General features: G+C 38.1%; 1 protein-coding gene across 1 annotated transcript in view; it reads left to right on the top strand.

Moving 5' to 3' along the window:
• Positions 1-27377, top strand: part of ZC3H12C (zinc finger CCCH-type containing 12C) — a 47681-nt gene that overhangs the window by 4433 nt on the left and 15871 nt on the right. The window contains exon 2 of the mRNA XM_080930324.1: positions 16924-17675. Coding sequence (XP_080786450.1) covers positions 16924-17675 — 752 coding nt within the window. The remainder of the gene's footprint in view (positions 1-16923; positions 17676-27377) is intronic.

Below are 27377 nucleotides of genomic sequence, written 5' to 3'. Positions count from 1 at the left end.
CCTAAAGAATCGTAACTTAATTTCTGTTCCTACCCATCAAACACTGTCTACTTTGTAGCCTTGCTTTTACTGGGTCAAAATAGTCAATGAGGGCTGGTAAGATGCTCAGTGTGCAAAGGCGCTTGCTTCCAAGCCTGATGTCCAAAATCTAGAACCCACAGAGTGGAGGGAGAAAATTCTCTCTCACAGGTTGTCCTCTGACCTCCACAAGCACTAATCAATCAATCAATCTCTGTCTGTCTGTCTGTCTGTCTGTCTCTCTCTCTCTCTCTCTCTCTCTCTCTCTCTCTCTCACACACACACACACACACACACACACACACACACATACTGTTAGACACATTAAAACATACTCAACAGTATCATTGGTTTGATTGGACAAGAGGCTTTTTACTTTTAGTTGTATTGGGAGGAATGGAAGTCGCCAGATGTAAAACTTCTGTAAAACCAAGCTTTTATGGTTACAAATTTGTAAGCTTATATTTTTAGCTTTTTTCAAAAATCCTTTGAATCTATTACTTTCTGTCTTTTAGGATGAAGCTAAAATTAGTTTTTTATTCTTAGTCATCGGTACTCATTTCCTATTCAAAATTATGTAGGCTTCACTTTATCCTCTTCTGAGATTTAGTATGTTTCATATCTTGGCGTTTACTTCACAATTTATTTTAGTTATCTCATACACTTCCATTAAATGGTTTGCTCATATAACTGAAAGCCGTCTCATTGGAGCTTACCCTTTTTAAATACCCGTGTCATTTCTTTGGCCTGACTGAGTTGATCTTAGGCATTACTTAGTTACAATTGTAAGATGACTAGTACAGCTATAAACAACTGGAAATTACAGCACATGGTCTTTATAGATGAAATATTCCTGGGTTTGCTAAGACAAAATATGTGTCTGGAGTAGCCCAGAGATCATAAGTTGAAAGTTGGTCCACACGGAGGACTCAATGAACTAGTATTTTCTAAATGCTATATCAATTCTTTTTTTTTTACTGCTTCAGCCTGTCTTTTAAAATTAAAATTGCAGTGTGGTATTTTGGCATATTTTATCACATTTGTAAGACAGAAAAGGTGTAAAATAATAATAAAAACATCTATACTTCTCACCTAAAGATAACTTAAAATGCTATGTTCCTTTATTTTACTTTAAAATTTCTTTAATCACTGTAAGCACATCTTTTAAGAATGTATGCACATTATAGTTTCTGCTCTTCATATTTCTTTAAGGGATTGTTTTTACTACATGGATGACATTGAACATGTTCAAACATTACAATTTAATTTTTAAAAAGACTCAAATAAGATTAGAAATGAAAAAGAAACATTAAAACTGATATCATGAACAAAAAGAGATTACTTGGGCTTGTTGCAAAAAACTGCATGCTAGCAACTAGGAAAGCCTAAAAGAAATGGACACATTTCTGGACACATAGATTTCTATAAAAAATAAAATTCCCATAATAAACAATTGAGGGACAAGTGTCTCTGTAGAGAGCTCTATGCATTCATTATGAATTTCGTTTTTATTTTTGTCATTTTAAAATCATGTGCGCTTATTTGAGTGTGTGCACACAAGTGTACAGGTGTCTTCAGAGAGCAGAAGAAATGCCAGACACCCTGGAGCTGGAGTTGGAGGCACTTGTAAGTCACCAGAACTGAGCGCTTGAGACTCAGCTCAGTCTTCCAGCTACTGAGGCATCTCTCCAGCCCATATTTTAAACACACTGTCTGACATGTGCTCACGGCAGCTGACCTCTAGAGAAGGTGCACTGTGCACAGATCTGAATGCCCATTTCTATGTGCCTGGCAGTGTTGTGCACAGTCTGGCTGATTTGCTGGACATGAGTGGAATCTGCGCAGGAGCAGATTCACAGTCAGGAGACCAGGCTGAGCTCCTGTCGTGCTGCTGCCTGGCGTGTGCGGGATCTGGGCTGCATTTCATCTTCACTTCCTGAAGGCTCAGTTTTCCAGTCTGTAAAATGGTGATAGTAGCAGCTGTTGGGCTGTGGTTGTGTAATAGGACTTCTGGGAAGGACTGGTGGCTCACACTGAGCTACAGAAGCCCCTAGCTGTCATATTAGAAACAGCTTCTCACTAAAAGTAATTGGGTAATATGGGCACCCCAGAATTTGAAATCAGAAATGCTGCAAAATGCAACACGTTTGAGTGCTAATAGAATACCCCAAATAAGAAATTACATGCCATGAAAGCATACTTGATGAATCAGTCGATAAAGTGATTAGAATGTTATGTAAGTGACTATATGTTCAATATGTAATCGTCCCTTACTCAACTTGTTACATCATTGTCTCTTTAAAGTGAAATTCGCAGTTACCTTAGAAATGCTGGTTCCATACAGACACACCCATGTATTAAATCATTGTTTCCTATAGCCATAGCCACTGTTTACCAAACCCAATGGAAGAGAAAGAAATAGAGTTAGCAGGGGCTGGAGAGATGGCTCAGCAGTTAAGACTCTTCCAGAGGTCCTGAGTTCAAGTCCCAGAAACCACATGGTGACTCACAACCATCTGTGATGGGATCTGATGCCCTCTTCTGGTGGGTATGAAGACAGTGTACTCACATTTTTTTAAAAAGAAAGAAAAAGAAATACCCTTTAATTTTTTACATTACAGGTTCAAATTTCTTTCAAAAGACTGAGCTAAACTAGTTCTCTCTCTCTTTCTCTCTACACACACACACACACACACACACACAAACCCCACAGGGAGTGAGGGGGGAGAATAAAAAAAGACTTTGGAGAGTTATAGCAGCTATGTTCCCCTTTGTAACTGTCTCAGTCACTTAGCATGTCTCCTGGCAGGCATGCAAATTAGTGAATTGGTGAGTCTATTGGACACGGGCTTAAAGCCCCATTGGCTGTGAATTGCTAATCTTGCCCTTTGTTATTTTCTCACTTATTACTTTAAAACCATCACTTGTCCAGACTGGCAATAAAGTTTAACTAACTAGGTAACATAATTTATATGTTCTAAATTTCAGTTAAATGACTATCAGTAAGATAAACTTTTAAATCATTGTTTGATTTCTTGCAAGACCAGATGATTCATTAGGGATATTTTTAAATGTATGGTTTTATCCAGTGGTAATATCTGGGGGATCATTATGACTTTAACTTTTCGATAGTTAATTTGTAGGCTTATGAAGTCAGCTAACTGAAGAGTATGGCAAACAGCGGTGTATTGCTTTAGGAGACATCGTGGGTAGAAATGACAAGGTTAGTGAGACCATACGGTAGGAAGGGATGGCTGTTCTGTCTCCAGTCATGTATTCTACAGGAAACTTTAAACATCTCCCATCTGGGTCATTAAACTGAAAGAAATGGCGCTGTTTAAAGGAAACACTAGCTTCCTCTTGGGCACTTGTTTTATTGCCTTGTAATTGTGATTTCATTTCTTCTCTCCACCAGTTGCCCTGTCCCTCACTAGGCCTTGAGACTCACTGTGTATACCATGCTGGCCTCAAACTCACAGAGATGCAGCTGCCTTTGCCTCCCTAGCACTGGGATCAAAGGCGAGCACCACACCTTGTCCATTCACTGCCTCCTGAGTTCCTGCCCACCTGTAAATCGATGTGTTTCTTCTAAATTGCTGGTTGTCAACAGTTTTCATGCATATTTTTTAAAGTTTTCTAATTAACATCACTAGGTGGAGTCTTTTGTGACATTGTAATCTTGTTTTATCTTACAAAACAATATACTGTGTTTTTGGCTTTTCTAAAGTAAATGCTACCCTTTTCCCTTGAAACATTGCCCTAGATTATTTTTGTTTTAAGGATGATATCACAAACAAAGGAATATAATAGGGCATGTGAACTCTGAAGGTACAATAAATAGGCCTTTACTGAAGGATGTTCTTTTTTCTGTATTAATAAGAAGAAAACTTAGAGTTATATCCACTCGACATAAGTCAATAGTATAAGCAGTTTGATTCCTTGGCTCTGTTGCCTTCATGTTGTTCTTCTATGTTAATAGAGAAAGCCTTTACAGTTATTCTGCTGGGAATATAAAATAAATACTGTAAATCAAGATTTCTACTTCAGTACTGTAGTTTCCCTTAGAAACATTTTTAAGGATATGCTCTGCCTTTCCTGTGTGGCAGGTACTGTTACACGTTACTGTGTGTACTAATCCCACTGGTCCTGAAACCATGCTGAAGAGCTGAGGGAAGATAAGCAGCTTCTCTGGGTACCAGTCTGGGTCCAGGCAGCATGGTGTGATGGTCTTTCTTAAAGTCTAAATTGAAAGTGTCTAGATTATTCTGGCCTTGCTCACCCTCTTCTTACTAGACTCCTGCTGCAGCTAACTGTACCCTAGGACTTACAGTAAGTATTCAGAGACAGAACCAGTGAATCATCTCTAGAAATAGAGGCACCTAAATAGCAACAAGTAATTCCATCTGCTTCTATAGCTTTGAGAGATACTGTTGAATGAAATAACCACATCTCTTCTAAGTCAGCAAATTCTGGGGCCTGTGTGTAACAAGTGGATAAGTTACAGAAAACGACAAGTTCTTCTCTCACAGTTGTATATTAGATAACCTCGTAGCATATTTATATTAAAGTAAACTAAGAACACACAGAATCCTGTTTGGTGCTGAGGTAGGAAGGAGTTCACTATATAGTCTAGGGCACTGGAACTCATGGCCTTCCTCACCTTTGCCTCTAGTATCTGAGCTGCTTAACAGCTCATTTTAATACAACCAACATTCCTGGTTTTCTTCTAAATATATTTCTATAACTGATTTTTGCAAGGTAGTAAATAGTATGGCACACATGAGATGTGGAAGTATAATTAATACTTACTGACTGGTTATTATGCAGTGAATAGTATTCTAAGGGTTTGTTCATTAATTTTCAAAATAACCATATTATATGCCTTTATTTTCCACAACTGGGGATAACCCAGCATGGAGAGATTAATTTACCCAAGACCTTAGGTAGGTCGATACACGGGTAAGTAGACAGACAAATGCACACATTGCTCTCTTAGTGAATTATCAGTAAACATAATCTCCCATCAAACGTGTGCACATTTGTGATCATATTTTCATACCATATGTAGCATTTAAAAACTCAGTCATTCTTCTTACAGTATATCAGGGTCAGCACACACTCATGCATGTGCACATAGGCTTGTGCACACACACACACATTGTTATTTAATATTACAATGTGACTAGTTAAAAGTTACAGTGCAGGTATAAAAGTTGGTTGGGAAGAGGTACTCTGATACTTTTACATTGGGATACATATGTATATATATATGTGCACACACATATACATGCATACACACATATATCTGGAACATTCAAGAGTCTCAGAATAACACTAATGGACAAGTTGAGTTGTAGTTCAATAAAGTTTAATGTCTAACAAGTACTTTTCTAAGGCATTACCAATAGCTAGTCAAAAAATATGTATTAAAGAAATATTCCCTTATATTTCAGTATTCACAGCAATAAAAATAAAACAACAAAGTTCTTTAAGTTTCTTGAGAAATACATGACCCATTAAGACCTCTGCTGAAAGAGTAAGAGACCAGTGGACTCAGTGGGGCTCCTTACAGAAGCCCTGCTGCAGGATCCCCAGCAAGTTCTCAGCAGCGCCGTTGCTGAAGTTTTTGTCAAGACAACTAACACATATCTGGAAGAATGTACATGAAACCACGGCCAGGATATGACTGTGGGAACAGCAGAAAGTATGGTGGTAAAGGACTTGTCCATACAGTGTACCCGGCCTATTATAACCTACAGTGGTTCATTTATGGCTAGGTCCAGAAATAGAGAAAGATCAGTGGAGCATGGCATAAAGAAGTAAGCCCACATTTGTAAGATAACATATAGAACAGGGACCATAGCTGTCAGAACCCTAATAAACCCCTATAGAGTTTCCACTAAAGAGTAAAATCCAGATTCTTTGTATGACCTACAACCTGGGGACTCAGAACCTCTGAGTATGTTAGAAGGTGGACTTTGTAAATCAGAATCTTGAAGACTTTTGTTTGATTCAAATGCAGTGTCAAGTTTTGAGAAGCAGTGCCCTTTAACACTGTGGTTTCTCTGGCCTTTGTTCCTTCCTTGTCACTTCCTCTGCCTGACCCTCCTACACACTGTATGTAAGAGAAGAGGATACCCTTTGACACTTGCAGTGTCCCAGTGCAAGACACCTAGGACATACTCAGTTCAGAGTAGAGCTGGTATTAAACAGTTACAGGTCTAGAAGAGCTTTCAAGAAGGAGCAAAATTACAATGGATTTTTATGATTCACTGTAGCTTTGTCATATAAAGTTCCCACAAACAATTAATTAGAGAACGCTGGATCATTTCCTCCCACAGGGAAGACAGTCCTCTTCCATTGTCTGTGGAAGATACTCTCTAAGACCCTAGTGGATTTTCAGACAGTGTGGATGACAGCTGTGTAGACATCATTCATTAGATCTCGAAGACTGATCTAATGATGGAAACTCCTTTCATTATGATATAGTTAGGGTTATTCTTTTTAGCCTGCTTTACCAAGCAGCTTTAATTAGTTTGCCACATGGAATTAATTAACACATAAGCATAACAGACATTTGTGTAGCTTAAGAAGCTGGACTTGCCTTTACAAGACCTCCTCCTAGATTTACTGATCAAGTAGGTTGCACCCCAGGAAAAAGACAGAGGCAGCAAGTGTCAGCCCATGGGGGCTGCATAACCGAATCCAAAGGAGCACGCAGGGCTTGGAGTCTTGGGCTTCCTTGAGTATTGGCTGAACCAGAAATGCTCATGACTCTGTCAAACAAGATAAACTCTTTAACAGAGTAGCCTTTTTGTATTCAAATTTGCAAGGACCTGTGTGTGTGTGTGTGTGTGTGTGTGTGTGTGTGTGTGTGTGTGTGTGTGTGTGTGTTTAAGCACACCGCTGGATCTGAAGAGAGTAGTTGTGCTCTCAGGAAGCTCATCTGGTTCATAGGTGAGTGCACTTTAGACTACTCATGCTATAGAAGTTCAAAGGAGTTGGGGGCCTTTAAACATTAAAAAGATCTTCTGGAAAGGTGAGCCTTGGATTTGCCTTAGGATGATAAGGATGAGGTCAGGCAGAGCTCTTCTGCACCTCTGTTTTTGCTCTCTTTACTACAAGTGAAACAGGAAGTACGACTGTAGGGCTAGGGGAAGCCCAAATCATAGACAGAAGCTTGAAAACAAGGACAATTAGCATCTCCTGATTTGAAGCTGTTTATCTGTTCAGCCTGAGAATGATGTCATTGGAAATGACTTTGTCAGGAAGACACCTAGGGTTGATTAAGGAGATAAATTAAGAGACAAGTCTTCTAAGCCTGAGGGGACAGTAATCTTTGCCTTCTTGGAGGGTATTCATATCCAGGAGGAGAACTGAGTTGAGAAGAGAAAATAACTAGGATTTAATTGAGAAATGGTCAGAGGGTGAATGGTTTCTAGAAGGCATGGATTGCAGCAGGGAAGAGTTCCTTAATCAGGTGAGAACCACCACACACCACACAGCTCAGATGTGAGTGCAAACCTATGTTGTGTTTTCAAGGCTGAACATTTTTGCATGTGTAGTTTTGTTTTATAAACATGAAAATTAACCTGAAATGTGGCTGTCTTTTGATTTAGTGTTATTACCTACCATTTTCTTCCCTTCTGCTTCTGTTAATATCAACTCATCAAATAACCTTCGGCCCACTCTATGCAACTCCTGAGAGACCTGCCGATTACAGCCCCACATACCTCTGGTCACACAGTTTGGGTGAAAGGATGAGCGCGTGACCAAAACTGCAGGTGTGTGACTGTCTCAGGAATTTGAATAGCCATCCCAGAGTCACCAGATGAAGGCATTCCAGAAACCTGACAGGTCAAACCCTGAGTTCTGTCCTGGTCTTTGGCCTTCCAGAAGGTTTAAAAGTTGAGTTCTTTTTTTTTTTTTCTTCTTTTTGATCCTTGTCTTAGGGTTACTGTCGCTATGATGCAGCAGCATGACCAAAGCAACTTAAGGAGGAAAGGGCTTGTTTTGTTTACATGATATAAGCCAAGGACCACTGAAGGAAGCTAAAGTAGGACTCAAACCAGGAAGGAACTTAGAGTCAGAAGCTGAAGCACAGGCCAAGGAGGGTGCTGCTTACTGCCTTGCTCCAGGACTGGCCCAGCCTGCTTTCTTACAGAACCAAGAACCACTAGTCTGGGGGTGGCACCACCCACAATGTTCTGAGCTTCCCCCCACATCACACGCATCAGTCTTTAAGTAAGAAATGTCCCACAGGCTTGCCTGCAGCCTGATCTTATGGAGGCCTTTTTTCAAACTGAGGTTCCCCTCTCACAAACTACTCTATAGCCTGTATCAGGTTGACATAGAATTAGCCACTGTAAGCTTTTTATAAAATTTATTTTTCTTTAAAAGTTTGTCTTTCCTGTGGATAAAGATTTTTAAAAATTCACATCAGTTATTTCTTATTGTGCTGTTTTCTGAGACTCCATCTATTCTGAAGCCCAAGTCAGCCTTGAGCTCAGCGTGCTCCCGGCACCTTATTTCTTACTCGACTTGCTCTTCCTACTTTTATTTACCGTTGGTATATTGGGGTACTTTTAGGAGCAAAGGGGTCTTATACTAAAGATTTTTGACATTTCATTCTTGGTATGGGTTTAGAAAGATGCTTTTATTATAAAACAGTACTGTTGTTTTTATTAATCATTTTATTCGTTTACATTTCAGACCAGTACTGGTTTTCTAATGGCTTGAAAGGAAAATGTGTCTTGATTATTTTAACCTTCTTCCCTACCCACCAACCATGTTTAACCTAACAGTGAGAACCGTCAAGTACTTCACTGAAGCAGTGGGAGCGGAGGATGTCTGGAATCTGAGCTCTGCACTGTGTTCCAGTGGGCTGTTTGCATTGGGTTTCCGTTATAACGTAGTGTACATCCTGTGGTCTGCTGACTTTGCTGTGTGAGGTGCAGGATTTGTAGGTCCAGCTGGCTCCAGCTTGGGGTTCTCCCACCTGCGGGTCCCACGTGCTGAGACAGTGGGCAGGTGCCACTGCATGTGGCCTTAGTGGATTGATGGCCAGCCAATATGAATATTATTAGATTATGAGCTTTGCTTAATACAAAATTATTTATATGTGATGATTTACCTTACCAGAAGGTTCTGGTCACAGCTCATATTTCTTCGCATATTCAATGTTAAATACAGGATATACTTTATTATATTTTTGGTTGGATTGTATTCAGGGCCAGATCCAAACATAAGCTAATGTTAAAGTTTTCATGCTCTACCTCCTTTTTCTGGTCTTCACTGGGCAAAGGAACTTAGGAGAATGTATATTTCTTCAGAACATTCTAGAATCACCATATAAAAAGTGATATCAGCTCTGTGACTTTCTTTTAACTGATACTATGTAGTAATTTGTATTTAGTTCATATAGTCAGTATTCTTAGCGTTGTGGTTCAAGGCTTCAGACAACACTCAGAAAAATAGATTCATGTGTGGAGGATCTCATGCCTTTGTAACAGAAAAGCTCAGATATGGCTATTAGTACCCAGTTCATGTTTTTAAACTATGTATATAAGTTATCTTTTATTTGAGTGGTTAGTTCATTTTTTTAATACCCTAAGAAATAACAAATTTTGGCTAAAATTTTATCTTGTAACTTTTGGGCACAATTGGGGGATTTTGATAGAATAATCTTCCATGGTACAGCTGCTGGAATCATGAGTGCTCAAATATTAGAGAGAAAGGTAATATGTTAGGGGAAAAATAACAAAAAGTCAATTTGAGACACCTCTGGCCAAGAGATTTGCTTCCAAACACAGCCTTAAGGCACATTTGTATCACTTTCCTGCCTCAGAATGGATACAAGGCCTGATTTTGCTGCCTCCTTTTTGTGATACTTTGTTTTGTCTCTGTCCTATTAGTCTTTTAGGGCTTTGACCCGGCTGTTGTTAATCCTGCAGTGGGAAGTGGACTAGGCCTGTGTGACTGAACACGCCAGACTGGGCCCTTTCCACCTGCAGATGTCTTAATGTGCTTAACATCATCCAACACTGGCAACGGAGAGGGAGGGTATAAATAACACAGCAGGATCTGATTAGTTTTTTCAGATCACCGCCTTTATTTGCTGTTTGGGGGTTGGGAGGGAGCTTAATTCAGTGCTGTAGTTCAGGCTTCCTGCTGTGCTCCTGCGTAGTTTTCCTTCTTTGTGATTCCTCCCCTCTAGCATTAAAGCTATAAACTAATATGTATGGTAGCAAGTGATAGAGAAGAGGAGAAAACTAAGGGGAGTGTAACTGTCTGTTCATACCAGGTAGTTTCCTTTCACAAACAAAAGAAAAAGTCCTCAGCATTAATACTGTCCTCAGTCTTCTACGTGAGTCTGGTTGGAGCAGTAATGACTTTGCATGGATTTATGCTGCTTTCATCATCTCTGAGTTAGGCCTGATTGCTTTCAGAGTTGATACTTTATACCTCACCTTTTAAAAGGACGCTGGGGATGGAAGGAGGTAGAGATAAATTCTGACCGCCCTTATTTCTGTGATACACGTATGTTTACCCCAAAGTGAGGCTTTGTACTTGACCTTGTAATTTGCAATAAATTGTGATGATGAAGACATTTTATCTTGATTTTCAGTGAGCTAATAAATTCAGACCAGAGGTTTAACTGCTTCTGCCACATCACTACAGTGCTTGGCAGAAGAATAGTGACTCTCACTTCAGAAGTTAACACAACCTGCAAAATCTAGCAGTCACTGGGCTAACAAGATGGCTCAGTGAGTGAAGGGGCTTGCCAAACCCGAGTTTGATAACTGTGTCCTACATGGTGGAAGAAGAGAATCACCTGAAGAAAGTTATCCTCGGACCTCCACACGCGCGCGCACACACACACACACACATACTAAGTTCTAGTGAGGGAAAACATCCAAAGACATGATGCCTACAGCGTCATACTATATCCTCTATGCTGGAAGTAGATATCAGGTGTTTAGTCAGCATGGTGAATGAATGTTTTTAGTGAGATAGATGAACATTTTAAGTATATAGATTTTTCCATACACTATATAGAAATAGATTTTTCACTTTACAAATAGAGAAAAATCGGATTTGTATTTGAGTGAAAATAAAAAGGACAAGGGCACAAGTCCCAAAGAGAACTTCCTTGTCCTAGGTTTTCACAAATGCCCTAGGTTTTCACATTGCGTGTGAAAAGAGAAGTTGTTTTTGGGTATTTTAGTTTTATATCTTTTAAAGTCTGGTCTCTACCTGAATTAGTAGTTCTTAGCCTATACCATTTATACCAGCTCTCTTTAAGTTTTATTATCTTATAACACACTAACAGATACCTTTTGTTGTTGTTTTGCTTTTTTCAAGACGGGGTTTCTTTGTGTAGCCCAGGCTGTCCTGGAACCCACTCTGTAGACCAGCTGTCCTCCAACTCAGAGATCTACCTGCCTCTGCCTCCCAGGTGCTGGGATTGAAGGTGAGCACCCCACCCACCACTGCCCATCTAACAAAAACTTGAAAGTACAGATTTTCTACTGTAGCCAGAGAAATAGATTAGCCGTAGTTTCTGCCTCATTTCACCAGTAGCTGTTCTGTTAAAGGAGATTGCTACAATAGTCATCTGCTGTTTGACACACCTCATTCTCTCTCTCTCAAAGAAAGATGAAACACTAATAGACTAATGTACGGCCTCAACTTTTTTGGAAACATGCAACTTTTACAACTTTAAAATATAATTGCTTTCTTTGTTTTCATGCATTAAAAACAGAGGAAAGGCTGAAGTCTGCCCAGGCCAGGTGTTCCTTGTTGGCAGCCTGCTCCCTAATGACTGCTCTCATGGAGCAGCTGCCTACTAGTCGGCTTTGTATGGCCTATTGTTGCTGCACACCCCTCATTTAATACACATGCTGCCCAGGGCCGGCCCAAGAATGACATCAACTTGCTTATCTTAGAAACCTCCAAACCTGACGCAGGGTGCTGAGGTTGTCTTGCATCTGCCTGACTAACTAATTGTGAGCTTTCTGGCCTGTGATTGGCTGTTGCTCCACTCGGTAATAGGTTAAAGCAGAGACATTGCCATTCCATCTGTTCAACCACTCATTGTTCTTCTTGCCTGCCTGGAAGTCTGCAGCTAAAATTGTTGTTACTGCTGGAGCTGCCACAGAAACCAATGTCTTTGTATTTCCCTGCTAACGTGAGTATCTGTACTATTTAGTGCTTTTAGAAGTTTCACTTTGCTGTAAAGACTGTTATCTCAGCTCTGTGAAGAACAGGAGGCACCACAAAAGAAAAGGGAAATGTTAGTGCAGTGTGCTAAAAGAATCTGGTTCTTTCTGTAAGATTATGTCTGTGAAGTAGAGTTTTATATTTTTATGTTTTTGCATATACTTACTTTTAGCCTAGTGAATGCTTGTAAACAATGGGCATGAAACACAATTGGAACTTAAGACAAGTTATAGGAAAGTTCTACTATCCTGCTAAACAACAAACTTAGATTTTCTTTTGTCAAATGCTTTGTTTCTCACGGCATCCCTGTGAAATGCTGGTCAGGTTCGGTGGATTGTTTCTGTTGTGTGAAGAGTCTAGTGTGCAGAGATGGGTTAAGACTGATAGATGTTTTCAACAGCTGTTGTTAAAGATGATGATTAAGCTCAGGTGACTTGTTGAAATTGTCAGTATTTGTGTCCAGTTTATTTCCTTTCTCCCTCTTTTCCCCTGGTGGTAATTTCAGATATTAGGTTGAAGATGCCATTCCAGTTAGTTTCAAGAGTTCTGTAATGGGGAACTGAGGAGGAGACAAAGACTTTCATCTGTCAGTTGGGGGGGGGGGGGGGAGAAAGAACATAAAGGGTTAAAGAGAGGTTTTCATTTCTACCACATGCCCTATTGTGTGAACATATGCATAAGTCTATTGAAAGTTTTCAGAAGATAGGCAGGCCACCAGTTGCTGGTCTCCTGCAGTTCCAGTAGACATCTGTTGCCCCAGAACATTAACCAATCTGCTCAAAGGAACATCCTTCCTTTGTTAGTTAGAGAGATGCAGACAACAGTGCTCTCTCAAATACAATGGTGATTAAATACGAAAAGACCATAGGAGTAGGTATTTATTACATATTCATTATTTTATTCTCATTGTTCTCATGGTATAACCATTTGGGTAGCAACCAGAACCTACTTTCATGCATCGTGATTTTACAAAAGAAGAATTTGATGTAGCAAGTTTATGGTCTAATATTCCTAGTCACTATAATGTTCTTTAGAATTCTAAGAACAAGCTTTAACCTGTTCAAGGTGAGTTGTTATCCAAGTTGGCTATTGAGAACTTTCAAACAATCTTTTCACTAAATAGAGGAATTCCCACAGATGCAATAAATGTCAGATTAGTGTCCTTCCTGTCCTAACCCTGCATTTAGCCACTATAGAGTTTTTTGTTTTGTTTTGTTTGTTTTGACAACTGAAAGGATAAGTCAATCTTCATCATTGTCTATAAAATCAACATCGTTCGAGTTTTTTTCAACAAATACTATTATTTAATTTTTAGATAGTCTTTACCAAGAAAAGGAGTGAGTTTTTGATACATCTAGAGGTAGTCTATAGGTTTTAAAAACTGGATGTGTTTTTTATTGTATTTTTGCCTAGTATTTTTTGTGTTCAAGAACATAGTATCTTTAGTGTGTTCTTGTACAATGTACAAGCCACCATATAGAATGGGTCTGTGAAACAGAGTTTACAGTTTCTTCTCAGAGTTTTCCAGTGACTCTGGATGTACAGATTGATCTGCTTTGTGGTGATGCTTTGACTCTGCTTCTGCATGAAGAGATGAAAATTACCACACTAGTTGATTTTATTTGAGTTTTATGAATTCTTATATAAACTTAGGCTTGACTGAGTAATGCAAAACTTAGCTCTAAACCATGAATGTTTTAGAAATTAACAGATATTATTGCATTACATAAGTAACATTCTATGAACTTTTTTTCTTTTGAAAACGTAGTGGCCATTATTAAAATGCTAAGCAGACATAAACACTGTGGCACTCTTTACACAGCTTTGGATGGTAACTTCTTTACACTCTGTGTGTCCTACTACTGCTATTTGTATCTCTAAATATTCAGGCCTAAATCAAAATTTTTACTGAGTAACTTTAAAATAGTGTCAAATTCTGGATTATTTTTAAATGCCCTATTAAGTCATGACAACTTTTTACTAACTACAACTTGATCAGAAGCATTCTACAAATGGAAATTTTAAAATCCAAATGTTTAGTATTTCAGTCAATACAAATCAAGTTATTTCAAATGTTAATTTAAAACCTAGACATGTTTGAATTTAGTTTTATCATTGAAAAGCATTATTGGCTATTATTGAAAAAAGTATTATGAAATGTTATTTAAATAGTATGTACAAATGAAATTGAAAGTTTTAGTTATATTACTATAAAGAACTATTAAATGGTTTAATATTATAAAAAGCAACCAAATATCCATTTTTCCCAGCCTCATCACTACAGCCATGTGGTAAAGTGTATAGACAGATGCTGGTACCCACCAGTACTGTCCAGATACTAGACTAAAAGGGAAATGGAGGAGCTATTGAACTACAGTTTTAGACTGGTCAGGCTGTTTTGTTTCAAAACTTTGCAGTATCTGGGTTTGCCACTTTGAAAAGTGAAAATTAAGAAAATCTACATATCTTTCTATCAGAAATTTTCATTCTAATGTTTCTCACTGTCTATTTTTCAGAGATATTCATTATATCTGATACAAATCCCCCTAGCTCAAAAGCACAACAGAACTACTCAATATTAAAATAATATTTCCTAGTTCGACTCAGCAATTGGTCAGCAAGTCATTATCTTGAGTTATCTCACAACAGCACTTATACAAAACCCAAACTTTTCAGGGGAGATCAAAAATATTTCCCATTAAATGCACTTCCTGCAGTCAGAACAGATTGTGGGGTTTACAGAACAATGATGTCGGAGCGTCCAGATTGGTTTGGCAGCTGCATTGTTCTCCGAGGGTAAACCAGACGCACTTAAGTCCCAGTCTCTTTTGTAGGCTTTTGTTCACACCAAATTATTCTTTCCCTGTGCTAGCATTCATGATGGCATGTTAAAGGAGTGCAGCTTAGCAACCGTCTTCTGGTTGCCAGGCAGCCCAGCTTCCAATAGATTTTTCTTGTTTAAGATACTTTTGGTGGGAGCTCTACTAAGGCCACGGTGTAGATTTTCTTTTAACTGTATCCCATTATTAGGATGCTGTTGTGATTTGTTACTTGCATTATGTTGTTAGTACATTACTGTAGTTAATAAATCACTGGGTATACAGATTTAGTTTCAGAATCCCTTTCTTAATTCTAAGTAATTGGGCCATGCATATCCATATTAATAGAAAGAGTTGAAATGAACATAGCTTCATAATGAAGCAGATGCTCTTTATCAGTGGGGTTTCCAGGAATTAGGAAATTGGATGTTTCTTCAGTGAGGGTTGTATTAGTGGAACAAACCCTGAAGAAACCTATAGAAATGTATTGGGTTTATTAGATACATTTTTAAATTTCAAAATCATTTTCTTTTAATGTTTATATAATAGGTTTCTTCTGGTATATATGTTTTGTTGAGCTTCAGTTTAAATATTTCTCCAATTTTTTTTTTTTTTTTTTTATCAAATAGGTGACAATGTTAGGCTTAGCTACTTCTGACTTGCTAATTTGGTGGAACTCCTACTGTTGGTTTAGTCCTAATAATGATGTATAAAGAGAAAATAGCCTTATTTTCTGATTTATCCCTAGTAGAGAATTCAGTTATTTGTAGTATATCTTAAGAAAGAGTTGTATTATAGCAGAAAGATTTAAACAGTAAAAATATTCCTACAGGGAAAATGAAAAGATGAGTTTTAATGAAATGCAGGTATGCTGTTAATCTGAGACCAGACAAGGTCAGTTCAAGGTAGTATGATCATAAACTTGTCTGATGTAATAAAAAATACTTTCTATCATAAAAATTAAAAACTGATAGAAGAATATGCCTGCTTGCTTTAAATTTTATATGGAATAAAATCAGTATATCTCTTCTAATTAATTAAGGATCATAATATTTAAAAGTATCTTCTTTTACAGTGTTCAGTATTCAAAAAGTTATAATTATGAAAATTATATTTATATATTTAATTAATGAAATTTAAATAATATATATAGTTAATGAAAAATTATATTCATTTCAAAATGGAAAATAATTAGCTATTTTTCTTCTTGAGGCAGAGTCTCTAATGCTGGCTGGATTGAACCATTATGTAGCTCAAGTTAATTTCAAAGACACCATCTTTACGTGTCGGTGGCCCAGTTGTTGGAATTATAGGCAAATAGCAGGATGCTTGACCAAAGGATGTAATTAGCTTTGTTATTATTCGATACCTTACAGACCATTTTAGAATATGCCCCTCATTTAACTATCTAAATTAACTTTTTATTTTTTAGTCTTTCACATAAGAGTGCGGTATCTCTATCAGTCCTCCTCCCCTCGACCCCTTCCTACTCCATGTGTCAGGCTCCTTTTCAATCAAATTCATGGCCTCTTATTCTTTGTTACACCTACATATGTACATGGGAGCAGGGGGTGAGAAGGAAAGGGAGTGAGGGAGGGAGGAAGGGAAGGAGAAAGAAAGAGAGAAGATAGAAAAAAAAACACAAAGGAGAGAACAAACCTTTGTAAAAACCCAGTTTGGCTTTCTGTTTATTTTGTTGCCTGGGAGGAATTCATGGGAAGGAGTCTTGGCAAGTTTTGCTGTGAGTGCTGAAAGGCTGCAGACAAAATACAAAGTAGCCATTCAGTAGTTTGGCCCTCTGACTTACTGGGGAGAGATTCAAACAGTAAACATGATATGTTAAATATTTTACATTTTTTTCTAGGAATACGGGGTGCTTTGCATTCAAGAATACAGGAAAAGCAGCAAAGTGGAGTCAAGTGCACGGAACAGCTTCATGGGCTTGAAGGATCACCTAGGGCATGACCTTGGCCACCTTTATATGGAGAGCACTGACCCACAGCTAAGGGCAGCTGTGCCTTGGCCTATGGTAGAGAAACCAGCAATGGATACAGTTAATGCAGGGAAGGAAATAAAAGGGGCGTCTGAAGAGAGTGTGAGCTCTGGTGACTCTGAGGAAAGCCCTAATTCTGATCACAAGTCAGAACAACTGAGTAGCCTTTCGGTTGAGCCATGCTTATTAACCAAGGCTCACAGACAGTTATGCCGGTCCCCCTGCTTAGAGCCTCACCTACTGAAACACGGTGATGTTTTGCAAGACTTTAAACCAGAAGAGTCTCAGACTTCATCTAAGGAAGTGAAGAAACCCCCTGATGTGGTTCGAGAATACCAAACAAAACTGGAGTTTGCACTTAAGTTAGGTTATTCTGAAGAACAGGTCCAGCTTGTGCTAAACAAACTTGGTACTGATGCTTTAATCAATGATATATTGGGAGAACTTGTCAAACTTGGAAATAAAAGTGAAGCTGATCAAACAGTTAGTACTGTTAACAGCGTAATGCGAGAAACATCATCCCTGGAATCTCAGCGGCCTGAGTCTCCAATGCAGGAGATTGTAACAGATGATGGGGAGAATCTGAGACCGGTAGTCATTGATGGCAGCAATGTGGCAATGAGGTAAGTTAGAAAATCTTTCTCGAAAATATTCCCAAATCTGTGAAAGTCACTTCCAGATGTTAAATGTACTCTTCTTCATAGTCATTAAAATCAGTCTTACTAAACATCTGTACATCAGCTTTTAGAAAAGATCTGTTTTCTATCTTTGAGTAGACAACTCTTTTCAGATCTTTCTCTTTTTCACCCTCTGACTAAATCGTGATGGCTTAACAATTAGTATATGTTACCAGCATAGATTGTGAGTTTCAAAAGATTCAAGTATGATGGCACTCAGTAATTCCAGAGTACTACTCAAATAGTCTATTTTTATGTGAAAATAACTTAGGAAAACTCAGTTCTTCTAGAAGATAAGAATCTGTTCACTGGTTTGAAAACAAATCTCAGGTATGCATCTCTGCTGTATTAAAGAACTAATTCAAACATAATTCTTTATGATTGGAGGAAAAGGAAAGGAGAACATTTTATTCGGTGAATTTGATGCCCTACAGTTTAAAGTGAATCTGAACTCAGTCTGGTTAACTGCTCACAATGCCATTTGAGATGAAAGGACACAAAAAGACAAGTCCTCAAGAGCTTCAGTGCTTGTCTGTTGTGTATCAGAGCATTGCTTGGAGACACTTAGCCAGTATAAGTTGTTGAAATGCTAATTTTCTAGCAGTGCCTTCAGTGGCAGTACAATGAAAACTACATGTTATTTTACATGTCTCAGTATTTAAAATAACATTCTAACACATAATCCAATTTAAAAAGTTAATAATAAGACATTTGGCATTGTTCTTGTGATAATGAGTTTTTTGAGTGTTAGATATAGTGTATCTCTATTTTAAATTGTTATAGTTAAGTGCTCATAAGGCCACACACATAAGGTGTGAAGAGAAGCAGCTTGTATTCCTCCCAATAGCCCTTCCAAATGGAGGCAGCAGAGTCTTTCCTTCATTTATCAGCAAATTGAACTTATGGGATCTAAAATATTTACCATGGCTAACCATTATTCAAAGCCAAATATGGCTGACTTCAAAGATAAGCTCTTCATCATAGAGGAGAAGAGGAAATGGGGCAAAGGTTAGCTATATCTTACAAGGTTTTGACAGGATTGGGGATGTAGTTCAGTGGTAGTGTACTTGGCTAGGATGTATAATTCTATGAGTTAGCCCCCAACACTGCAACAAGGTCTTAAATGTTTTGCAATCCAAAGATAATTGAAGGGTTTTAAATAGAAGGACAGTTGTACATTTTTGGGGGAGTACCTGTTATCATGGCGATATTGGCAGAGTTATCAGAGTTCTTTAAAAGTACAACTTCTAGTGTTCTACACCTAAAGAACCTAATGATTCAGTCAAGCGATGGGAAAGCCCAATACGCTATACTTTTTGGCACCATTGTTTTGATGGATATTCATTATTGAGAATCATCATTAACAGTTTTGATATCTAGAGATCAGTGTATATAGAAGGAAGGGGTGACCCATGGCTAGTAATACAAAAGAAACTAAAGTTAAAAATACTCATAGTGCTGGAAAAATCAAAAGAAAAAAAAAAAGAAGAGGAAGGCTTTCAGGAGAGAATATCCTGTGTGGTGGGAGAAAAAAGGTCATTTCAGCCAGAAAGTTGTCATCAAAAATGCCATGCAGTATTGCAGTTAGCCCAACTACTGAACACACTGACCTAGACTGCTAGAGCACTGTTCTCAACCTGTGGGTCACAACCCCTTCAGGGATCAAGTAAGCTTTTCACAGGGGGAATCAAATACTCTGCACATTAGATATTTACGTTTGATTCATAACAGTAGCAAGACTCCAGTTACCAAGTGGTAATGAAATAGTCTTGTGGCTAGGGATCACCACAACATGAAAAACTGTATTAAAAGGCCACAGCGTGGGAAGGTTGAGAACCACTGCTCTGGAAGGTTAATAGGAAGGGACAGGCAAGGGGGAAATGTTGGGGAAAGATTTTGTTGAGTTTTCGTATGACATGGTGGGAATTATCTACAGTAAAGTTTTAATGTAAGACACATGACATAATCAAATCATTTCAAACAACTGCTTTTATGTAACTAGACAGACCTCTGCCCAACCTAAGTCAGCCACCATTCTGCAACCCTCACATGTAAAGGGCCATGCACACCCGTTGCTTTTCTGCATCATGTATTGTCATCTGATACCTAAACTGAAGTGCTGAGACATTTTAGAAGAGAATAAGTTGACAAAAATAATTTATTATAGCAGTAAAACATTTTACCATGTCTATAATTTTGAAAGTACCAGAACTCAAGAAAATTTATAGGAAACATTCTGCCAATTATAAGTTTTACCTACAGTTACAAAATCATTTATAAATACTTATTTCTTTCAGGTCCCCAAATTTTCTGTGAGAAATGGAGGTTGCCTCTATTAAATATTATATACCTTAACTTTTACAGTTATTATATACTTATGTTAAGCTTAGCAAACCTACTTTGTATCTAATATATTTACCCATGTAATAGATTATATGTGATAAGTAACTATGGAGCATATTTCATTATCAGTTAAATGCTAACCACAGTCTTGATACTCAACCATGTTTACATGCAGAGTTAAAGTAGAACAGCAGTACCATCTTTATGAAAACAGAATGTGTGGAGGCTTGAACATGACCTGATGCATGTTAGGAAAACTACCATTGAACTTCCCAGCTTCCCTGTGGGCTTCCATGGTGCTAATTCTCTATGGACTGCTCTTGTCAGTTTTCTCCAATTATTTGAAGTCTCCAGGCCCCATTTTCAGATTCGTAAAGGGGAGGTCGTTTTTTTCCCCCGTACTGTTTATTAGGATGAGAGATAACTGTTACCAGTGCTTGATGTCATGCCCTTAAAAACCACCAATCTCTTCTCAGCCAAGAATATAGTAACCATTAAAGTGAGAATTGAACTGGGTCTGTAGCTCAGTGGTACATATGAAATCCTGTGGAGAGGGAGGGGGAGAGGTTAAACTTAGTTTTTATTCCAGTTTTATTTCATTTTATTCATGAGCCATGTTTTGAGAATGTTGTACGCTATATTTTTATAATTTTCCCATCCATCTCTGCTCCCATTTTCCCCAGTAACATCTCCCTCTCAAATTTATATTTTCTTATCCTATGATTATTAGTGTTTTATATATACTTACTTGTATATATATACACATTCATGCACAATCTACTGAGCCTAAATATTGTTACCTGTGTGCATGGGCTTAGGGATGACCTAGAGCTCTTGAACTAGGGGTGTGGCCTCATGAATCTTTTCCCATCCGTGTTGACATACCATCTGGTACTGTCTTTGTGCAGGTCATAACCATTGTAACTTAGTGGTTAATGTTGTTCTTACGATCCGTGAACTGTGTGTTTTAATACTTGTGTTGATTTTGATCACTACCCAGTCAATGGTAGTTTCTACAGTTGCTTTTAGGAAATATGCTTCCTCTTTGAGCTTGGTTAGTGGTTTTCTTTTAACGGTGTTGGGGATTGTTGTTTATTGTTGTTGATGTTTTTAATGCTCTACAATGATAGAAATTGAATACAGTTTGCCACAAACTGAAAGATGAATACTCAACTTAGTCTACCACATTTGTGATAGCTACTTTACCAGCTAGATGTAGAATCTTCAAGACATGGTACATAAAACTTGAAAGGGTGAACTATTTTAAGAGAAATCTGTAAAGTTTCCTGTGAAGTAATGGGAACCAAAGAAGTGCTTGCTGTCTGGTTATGGAACAGAATAGAATTTGTATTTAGTGCAGCTTGTCTGAGAAGCTCTGACAAATGCCAGTAGCTAATATCAATTCTTTTTTTTTTTTTTAATCAGCAAAGTTTTTCACACATTATTCATTCGGCAAATAGACCTCTTTTCTTAATAGTTGTGTTTCATGGTCATGAAGTTTATACATCATTTACAGACAAGGAAACAAAATACAATGTCTACCATAATTGCTAGAATTCTTGTTATGATTCCTGTTTCTTCAAAGTTTGTGATCCCGTTAAATTTGGGCTAGCTCAGCAGTAGAATATAAAATTGTTCTCTCCATACATACCCATTAGCTTATATTAGTGTGTCTCCTTAAACATATCCAACATTTTAATTTTTTTCAGGTTTAGATGACTTATCAAATCATTAAGAAAGTAAAAACGTGAGCTATCAAGAGCAAGAGCTACTGCTGTTAGAACCTGACTGCAAACACGCTGTCTTCCTTTAGTAGGCTTCTCTGGCCTCATCATATGACATTCAAATGAAGTAGATGTTCATATGCTACTTAGGTTTCTTTCAGATTTCACATACAATAAGAAAGACAAATAAGAAAAGAAGCCTAGAGCCTTGTCAATACTGCCACAGAACATTGGAGCACACATTTTCCTGTCACACATTGGAAAGAAAGCTGGGACACCTGTCATCTGTTTGGTATTGAGCCCCACCCCATGGGTGCAAGTCTGTCTTTCTCAGAGAACTCAGGTTTCTAGGTTGGAATAAAACTCCTGACTGATAAGTGGACCAGAATTTCTTAGTACATGTCTATGCCAAGTATCAGGATCAATTTTTTGTTGCCCAATACTCCAACAAAAACTTCTCTTGCCAATAGGCTCTACCTCGTATTACTTCTATTAGTGCTGAAGAGCCACAAAGTGAATATTACCAAGGGAAGAGCAGCATAAAGAGATTTAGAGAATGTGTTTGAGAACTAAGAGTGAAGATAAAATATACAGAACTGTGGACAGCTGGAGAGGAAGATGCACTGATAAAAATCAATACTTTCACATGCCAGTGAAATGGCACAAAACAAAAATTAATCTATTTGCTTAGCAGCTTAGATTCTACCTCCCTGAAGACTCGTATTGGAAAGCAACTGCTATTAGTACAAAGCTGGCATGTAGAAAAGTTTTTAAAATAGAAATTTTCTCACATATGTAATCTATTCTATTACAATTACACAAGCTTGGGAACTCTTATTAAATTTTGGTTGTGAACACCAAGTTTTGCCTAAGCTGAAACTTACCTTCAGTGGTGGGTTAGTTTCTTCTCCTGTTGCTTGTTTACTATTTAAGTATAGATTGTCTTAAAATTATTAAAATTATGATGGTTTGATTAGATTGCAGAAAAAACTATAACTGGTGTGATGGTTGCATATGCTTATCCCAGGGAGTGCCACTATTAGAAGGTGTGGCCTTGCTGGAGGAAATATGTCATTGTGGGGGTGAGCTTGGAGATCTTCCTCCTAGCTGCCTGAGGGTGCTCAGTCTGTTCCTGGCTTCCTTCAGATGAAAATGTAGAACTCTCAGCTTCTCCTACACCACGCCTGCCTAGATGCTGCCATGCCTCCACCTTGATGATAATGGACTGAACCTCTGAACCTCTAAGCCAGCCCCAATGTTGTCTTTTATAAGACTTGTCTTGGTCATGGTGTCTGTTCACAGCAGTAAAACTGTAAAACAGAAGTTAGTACCAGGGACTGGGGTATTGCTGTGATAGGCCTGACCATGCTTTTGTTTGGAAGAATGTGGATTTGGGGGCTTTGGAAAACAGTGGAATGCTTTAAGTTGGGGTTAATGAGCTATTCTAGTAGAAACATAGAAGACTTTGTTGCTGAGTATGATTTGAACTGTATAGACCTGGCACAAGAGGTTTCAGTGGAAACAAGTTTCAGAATGTGGCCTAGAGACTGTTTTTGTGGTATTTTGGCTTTTTGCCCTTGTCTGAAGACCTACCTGAGTCTAAGGTAAAGAGATTTATATTAATTGCATTGACAAAGAAAGTCTCAAAAAAGGCCAGCAGAGACTTTGTTGTGTGGTTAAGTCTAATGAAGAACATTTTGGACAAGCATAGTAACCTTAAAAAGGGAAAACAAAGTATGTGGTACGAGTACTAAAGAGGCACCAGGAAGTGAAATGGAGCTGAATCATATGTTCTAGGAGATAACAGATTATAGGATTTGGGGGCGAGATCCTACCCAGTTAAATTAGATCCAGGCATGGTGGTGCACACCTTTAATCTCAAGAGACAAAGACAAACAGATCTCTGAGTCTAAGGCCACCCTGGAACAAAGCAGGTTCTAGGCGAGGAAAAACTGAAATCCATATTTGGTGACTCATACCTTTAATCTCAGTGTTTAGGAGACAGGGATGCAGATCTCTGAGTTCAAAGTCAGTCTACAGAGCAAGTTCCAGGACAGTCAAGCTTAGGCAGTGAAGGAGTTGGAAGATAGAAAGCTAGTGATAATGTAATAGAACAAGGGGATCATGTTACAGCCCCAGCAAGCAGCAGAACTCAGCATCTTAGGTTCTGGGTTTAGGGTGAAAAATAGAAGAGACCACTGGGACAATTGCTGCTGGTCAGCTGGAGCTAAGAACTTAGTGGTGATTAAGAAGAGACCAGTGTCACTTGATGTGAAATCTTCTGGGAAGTGTTTTCTGAGAGCACAAAGAAGCTGTGTTCTAGAGATAGCCAAGGTTGGACCTTGTGCTGCAGCTGTACTTAGAAATGTGTAAGAGACATTCAGGTGTTCACTTGATTGAACAAGCCTATGAGGGCCAGGGAGTGGAATGTCATGGTTTAAATTCGCTTGACCCAGGGAGTGGCACTATTTGGAAGTGCAACCTTGTTGGAGTAGGTGTGTTACTGTGGGTGTGGGCTTAATACTCTCACCCTAGATGCCTGGAAGTCAGTGTTCCATTAGCAGCCTTCAGATAAAGGTGTAGAACTCTCAGCTCTGCCTGCACTGTGCCTGCCTGGATGCTACTGTGCTCCTGCTCAATGATAATGGACTGAGCCTCTGAACCTGTAAGGCAGTCCCAATTAGATGTTGTCCTTATAAGACTTGCCTTGGTCATGGTGTCTTCATAGCAGTAAAACCCTAACTAAGACAGCTGGTTAGAATTCATTCAGATATATTTTGGCTCCCTCAACGAAACTTTATCGAAGTCATGTATAGTAGACCTTCCTGATATGCTGTAGTAGCACTAGCGGCTTATGGCTATTGAATACAAAATATGTCTAGTTGGAATTGAGCATACAAGGGTATAATACACAGATTTTTCAAAGCTCATTACAAATGATATTTAAATTATTTCAGTGACTTATATTGATTGCATGTTGACATAATTATATGTTAACTGAAATGCATAATAAAATTGATTTCAAGTGGTTTTACCTTTTGTAATATGCTAGGATACGTAAGATTACATATGTGATTCTCATATTTCTGTTGAACAGGCTCTTAGTAAAATGCTTGTAAGTCCAACTTGCAGCATGAGTTCAAGGGCAGCATAATTTCCCTCAAGTATATTGCTGCTATCACTTGCAAGTTAGTTAACAGTGACCCATTTCTCTTTCTCTTTGTATAGAGTGAGATGTGTTTGTGTTGTTTAATTGTAGCAGTGTAGAGAGTCTGACAGAGGAAAGGCCTAATTATGCTCATAATGCCTCTGTCTCTTTAAATACATAATTGATAATCACATTATAAGAAAGCAGTGACTCTTGCCTTACATGTGTTTATTTGAACCATAACCTAAAGCATAGCAAACTAGTAAAAGTTAACCAAAAATCTTCACTTAACTAGCATTACTGTCAAAATGTGGTTAGCGTATACTGTTTTTGATTTTACTAATTTACATGATTATTTTTTCTTAGCAGATATGTTTTCTTTGTCATCTTTAGACCCATGGCCCACTAAGATCTAGATCAGTGAGAAGTGTACTTACATGTTAATCTCACCTCAGACATGGACCTTGTAAAATGCAGAGCTGCCTCCTCCTCCTCCTCTATTTCTCAGGTCTCAGCACTGTCCTTCTTGCTGAATTTATTATCAACTTTGGCTGAATATTTTTATTTTCCTAAATCAGTGACTTTTTCAAAATTTCTTTTCCCTGAAAGCATTATAATCTTGCAAAACTTGCTTGTAAGAGAAGTGGAATTCTGTTTGAGTTGGGGGCATGTATGTGAGACTTTGTGGCCCACCACAAAAATGTCTTTCCCCCAAACAGCCTGTGCCCTGCTGTAGAGTTTCATTTGCATGATGGGTTTGCTGTGACAGCAGCCAGAAAACTAGCCTGAGTCTGTCTCTTGCTGCTGTTGGGAAAGAGGTCAGATAGTGAAGCTGAGGAGCTGTGGAGCAGCAGAGCAGGCAGCTGGTCCTACGGGGAAAATGCAGATGCTTTCCGTCTACAGCATGGTTAATTGTAATTCTCAAGTTCTGTGGGAAAGTTAACTGGACTACAAAATAGCGAGCAAGTTGTTCTTTAACTCTGTATTGGAGGTACTAGTAAATCACATTGTTTAAGACACTGTATAAAGGAAATGCATTTTCTTTAAAAACATAGTCAACATTGACAGGTGGCCTCAATGAAGGCTTTAAAGACATTTTTCAAGTTGCTTTAAAATTACATTTTTATATGTCTAAGATGACTCACTATAAGGTCTAAAATTGAAGAAATCAGTAAAATGAACTCAAATATTTGGAGAACATCTAGGCTTTATCTAAATAAGTTGGTGTTTAGCAAATATTTAATATTATTATATTGCTACTGTTCTGGGGGTTATTCTGTAAACTCTTAATTTTCTGTACTATAGCTCTCCCCATGAAGAACGAGAGCACTAGAGATCACAGTCCTAAGCGCTAACCTGCTCCTCACCTTCTGCCTTGCACTCTCCACACCGTGCAGAGAGGCTCTGCTGTGTAGTTGTCACGGTGACTGCTATGAAGATCCATAAAGTCTGGAGCATTGTGCATACTCATAATTAATCATCCCATGGACACTATCATATATAGGCACATTTTATATATATATATATATATATATATATATATATATATATAAAATGGTAAATGTATAGGTCAAGTTTTTTGATTAAATAAATGAAATAGAGGACTATAGAAAAGCAGTTGTTTTCTTCTTAAGACCTCTAATTACTTTGATCCTTTTTTGTTTCTTTTGAAAATTAAAACTGCTTAATGATGTCCTCAGACTATCATATCTAAGAGTTACACTGCATGGTGAAATTGAAGCTATTAAAATGTTGTTTTTCTATTCTAAACCAAGTGTCTTTTCTAAACATGAGGGCTCATAGCTATGAGAAACTGAGGGAACTGGTGTCTGCTGAACACTCGGGCAGCCTCCTCATGTGTTTCACCTTCTTTGGAGTCTTACAGTCACGTAAGGTTGTAAATACGGCAAATTGATATTCAGGATAGCAATTTGCCCAAGATCATACAGAAAAGTGGCTTAAAAACAGAGACATGCTTTACTCTAGAGACTTGTTATTTTCACTATATTACACTTGAAAATCCATTTCTATTTTAAATTTTCAAACATGCTATTCTGGGTACAATTTTTATAATTAGGTTGTAGATGTTGTGCAAAGGATTTTGAAGAAAAGCTTTTCTTTGATCATATAGTTAGTATATTTATTCAGTAAACATGTTTCTATAATCTATATAAAAAGTCACCTATAATTGGATAAACATGTTTCTATGTTATGTAATAAAGGTCACCTATAATTGGACAGCAACACTTGGTTCTTCCTTGTCGAGGACTGCCTTATAAATCATTAAGAAGCAGTGGTCTCCTTAGTACATACTTTATCCTATTTTAGGTTCTTCTTCATTACTGTCTGTGTATTCCATTGGAAGATGAGAACTATGGTTCTAAAATAAGCTTTCTTTTCCTTGGACTGGCCTAGTTAATGTCATGATGATAT

This window comes from Micromys minutus (genome assembly GCF_963924665.1).
Source record: "Micromys minutus genome assembly, chromosome: 16".
NCBI lineage: Eukaryota > Metazoa > Chordata > Mammalia > Rodentia > Muridae > Micromys > Micromys minutus.
The sequence above is the reverse complement of the archived record's forward strand: the minus strand, read 5'-3'. Positions and strand labels throughout refer to the sequence as shown.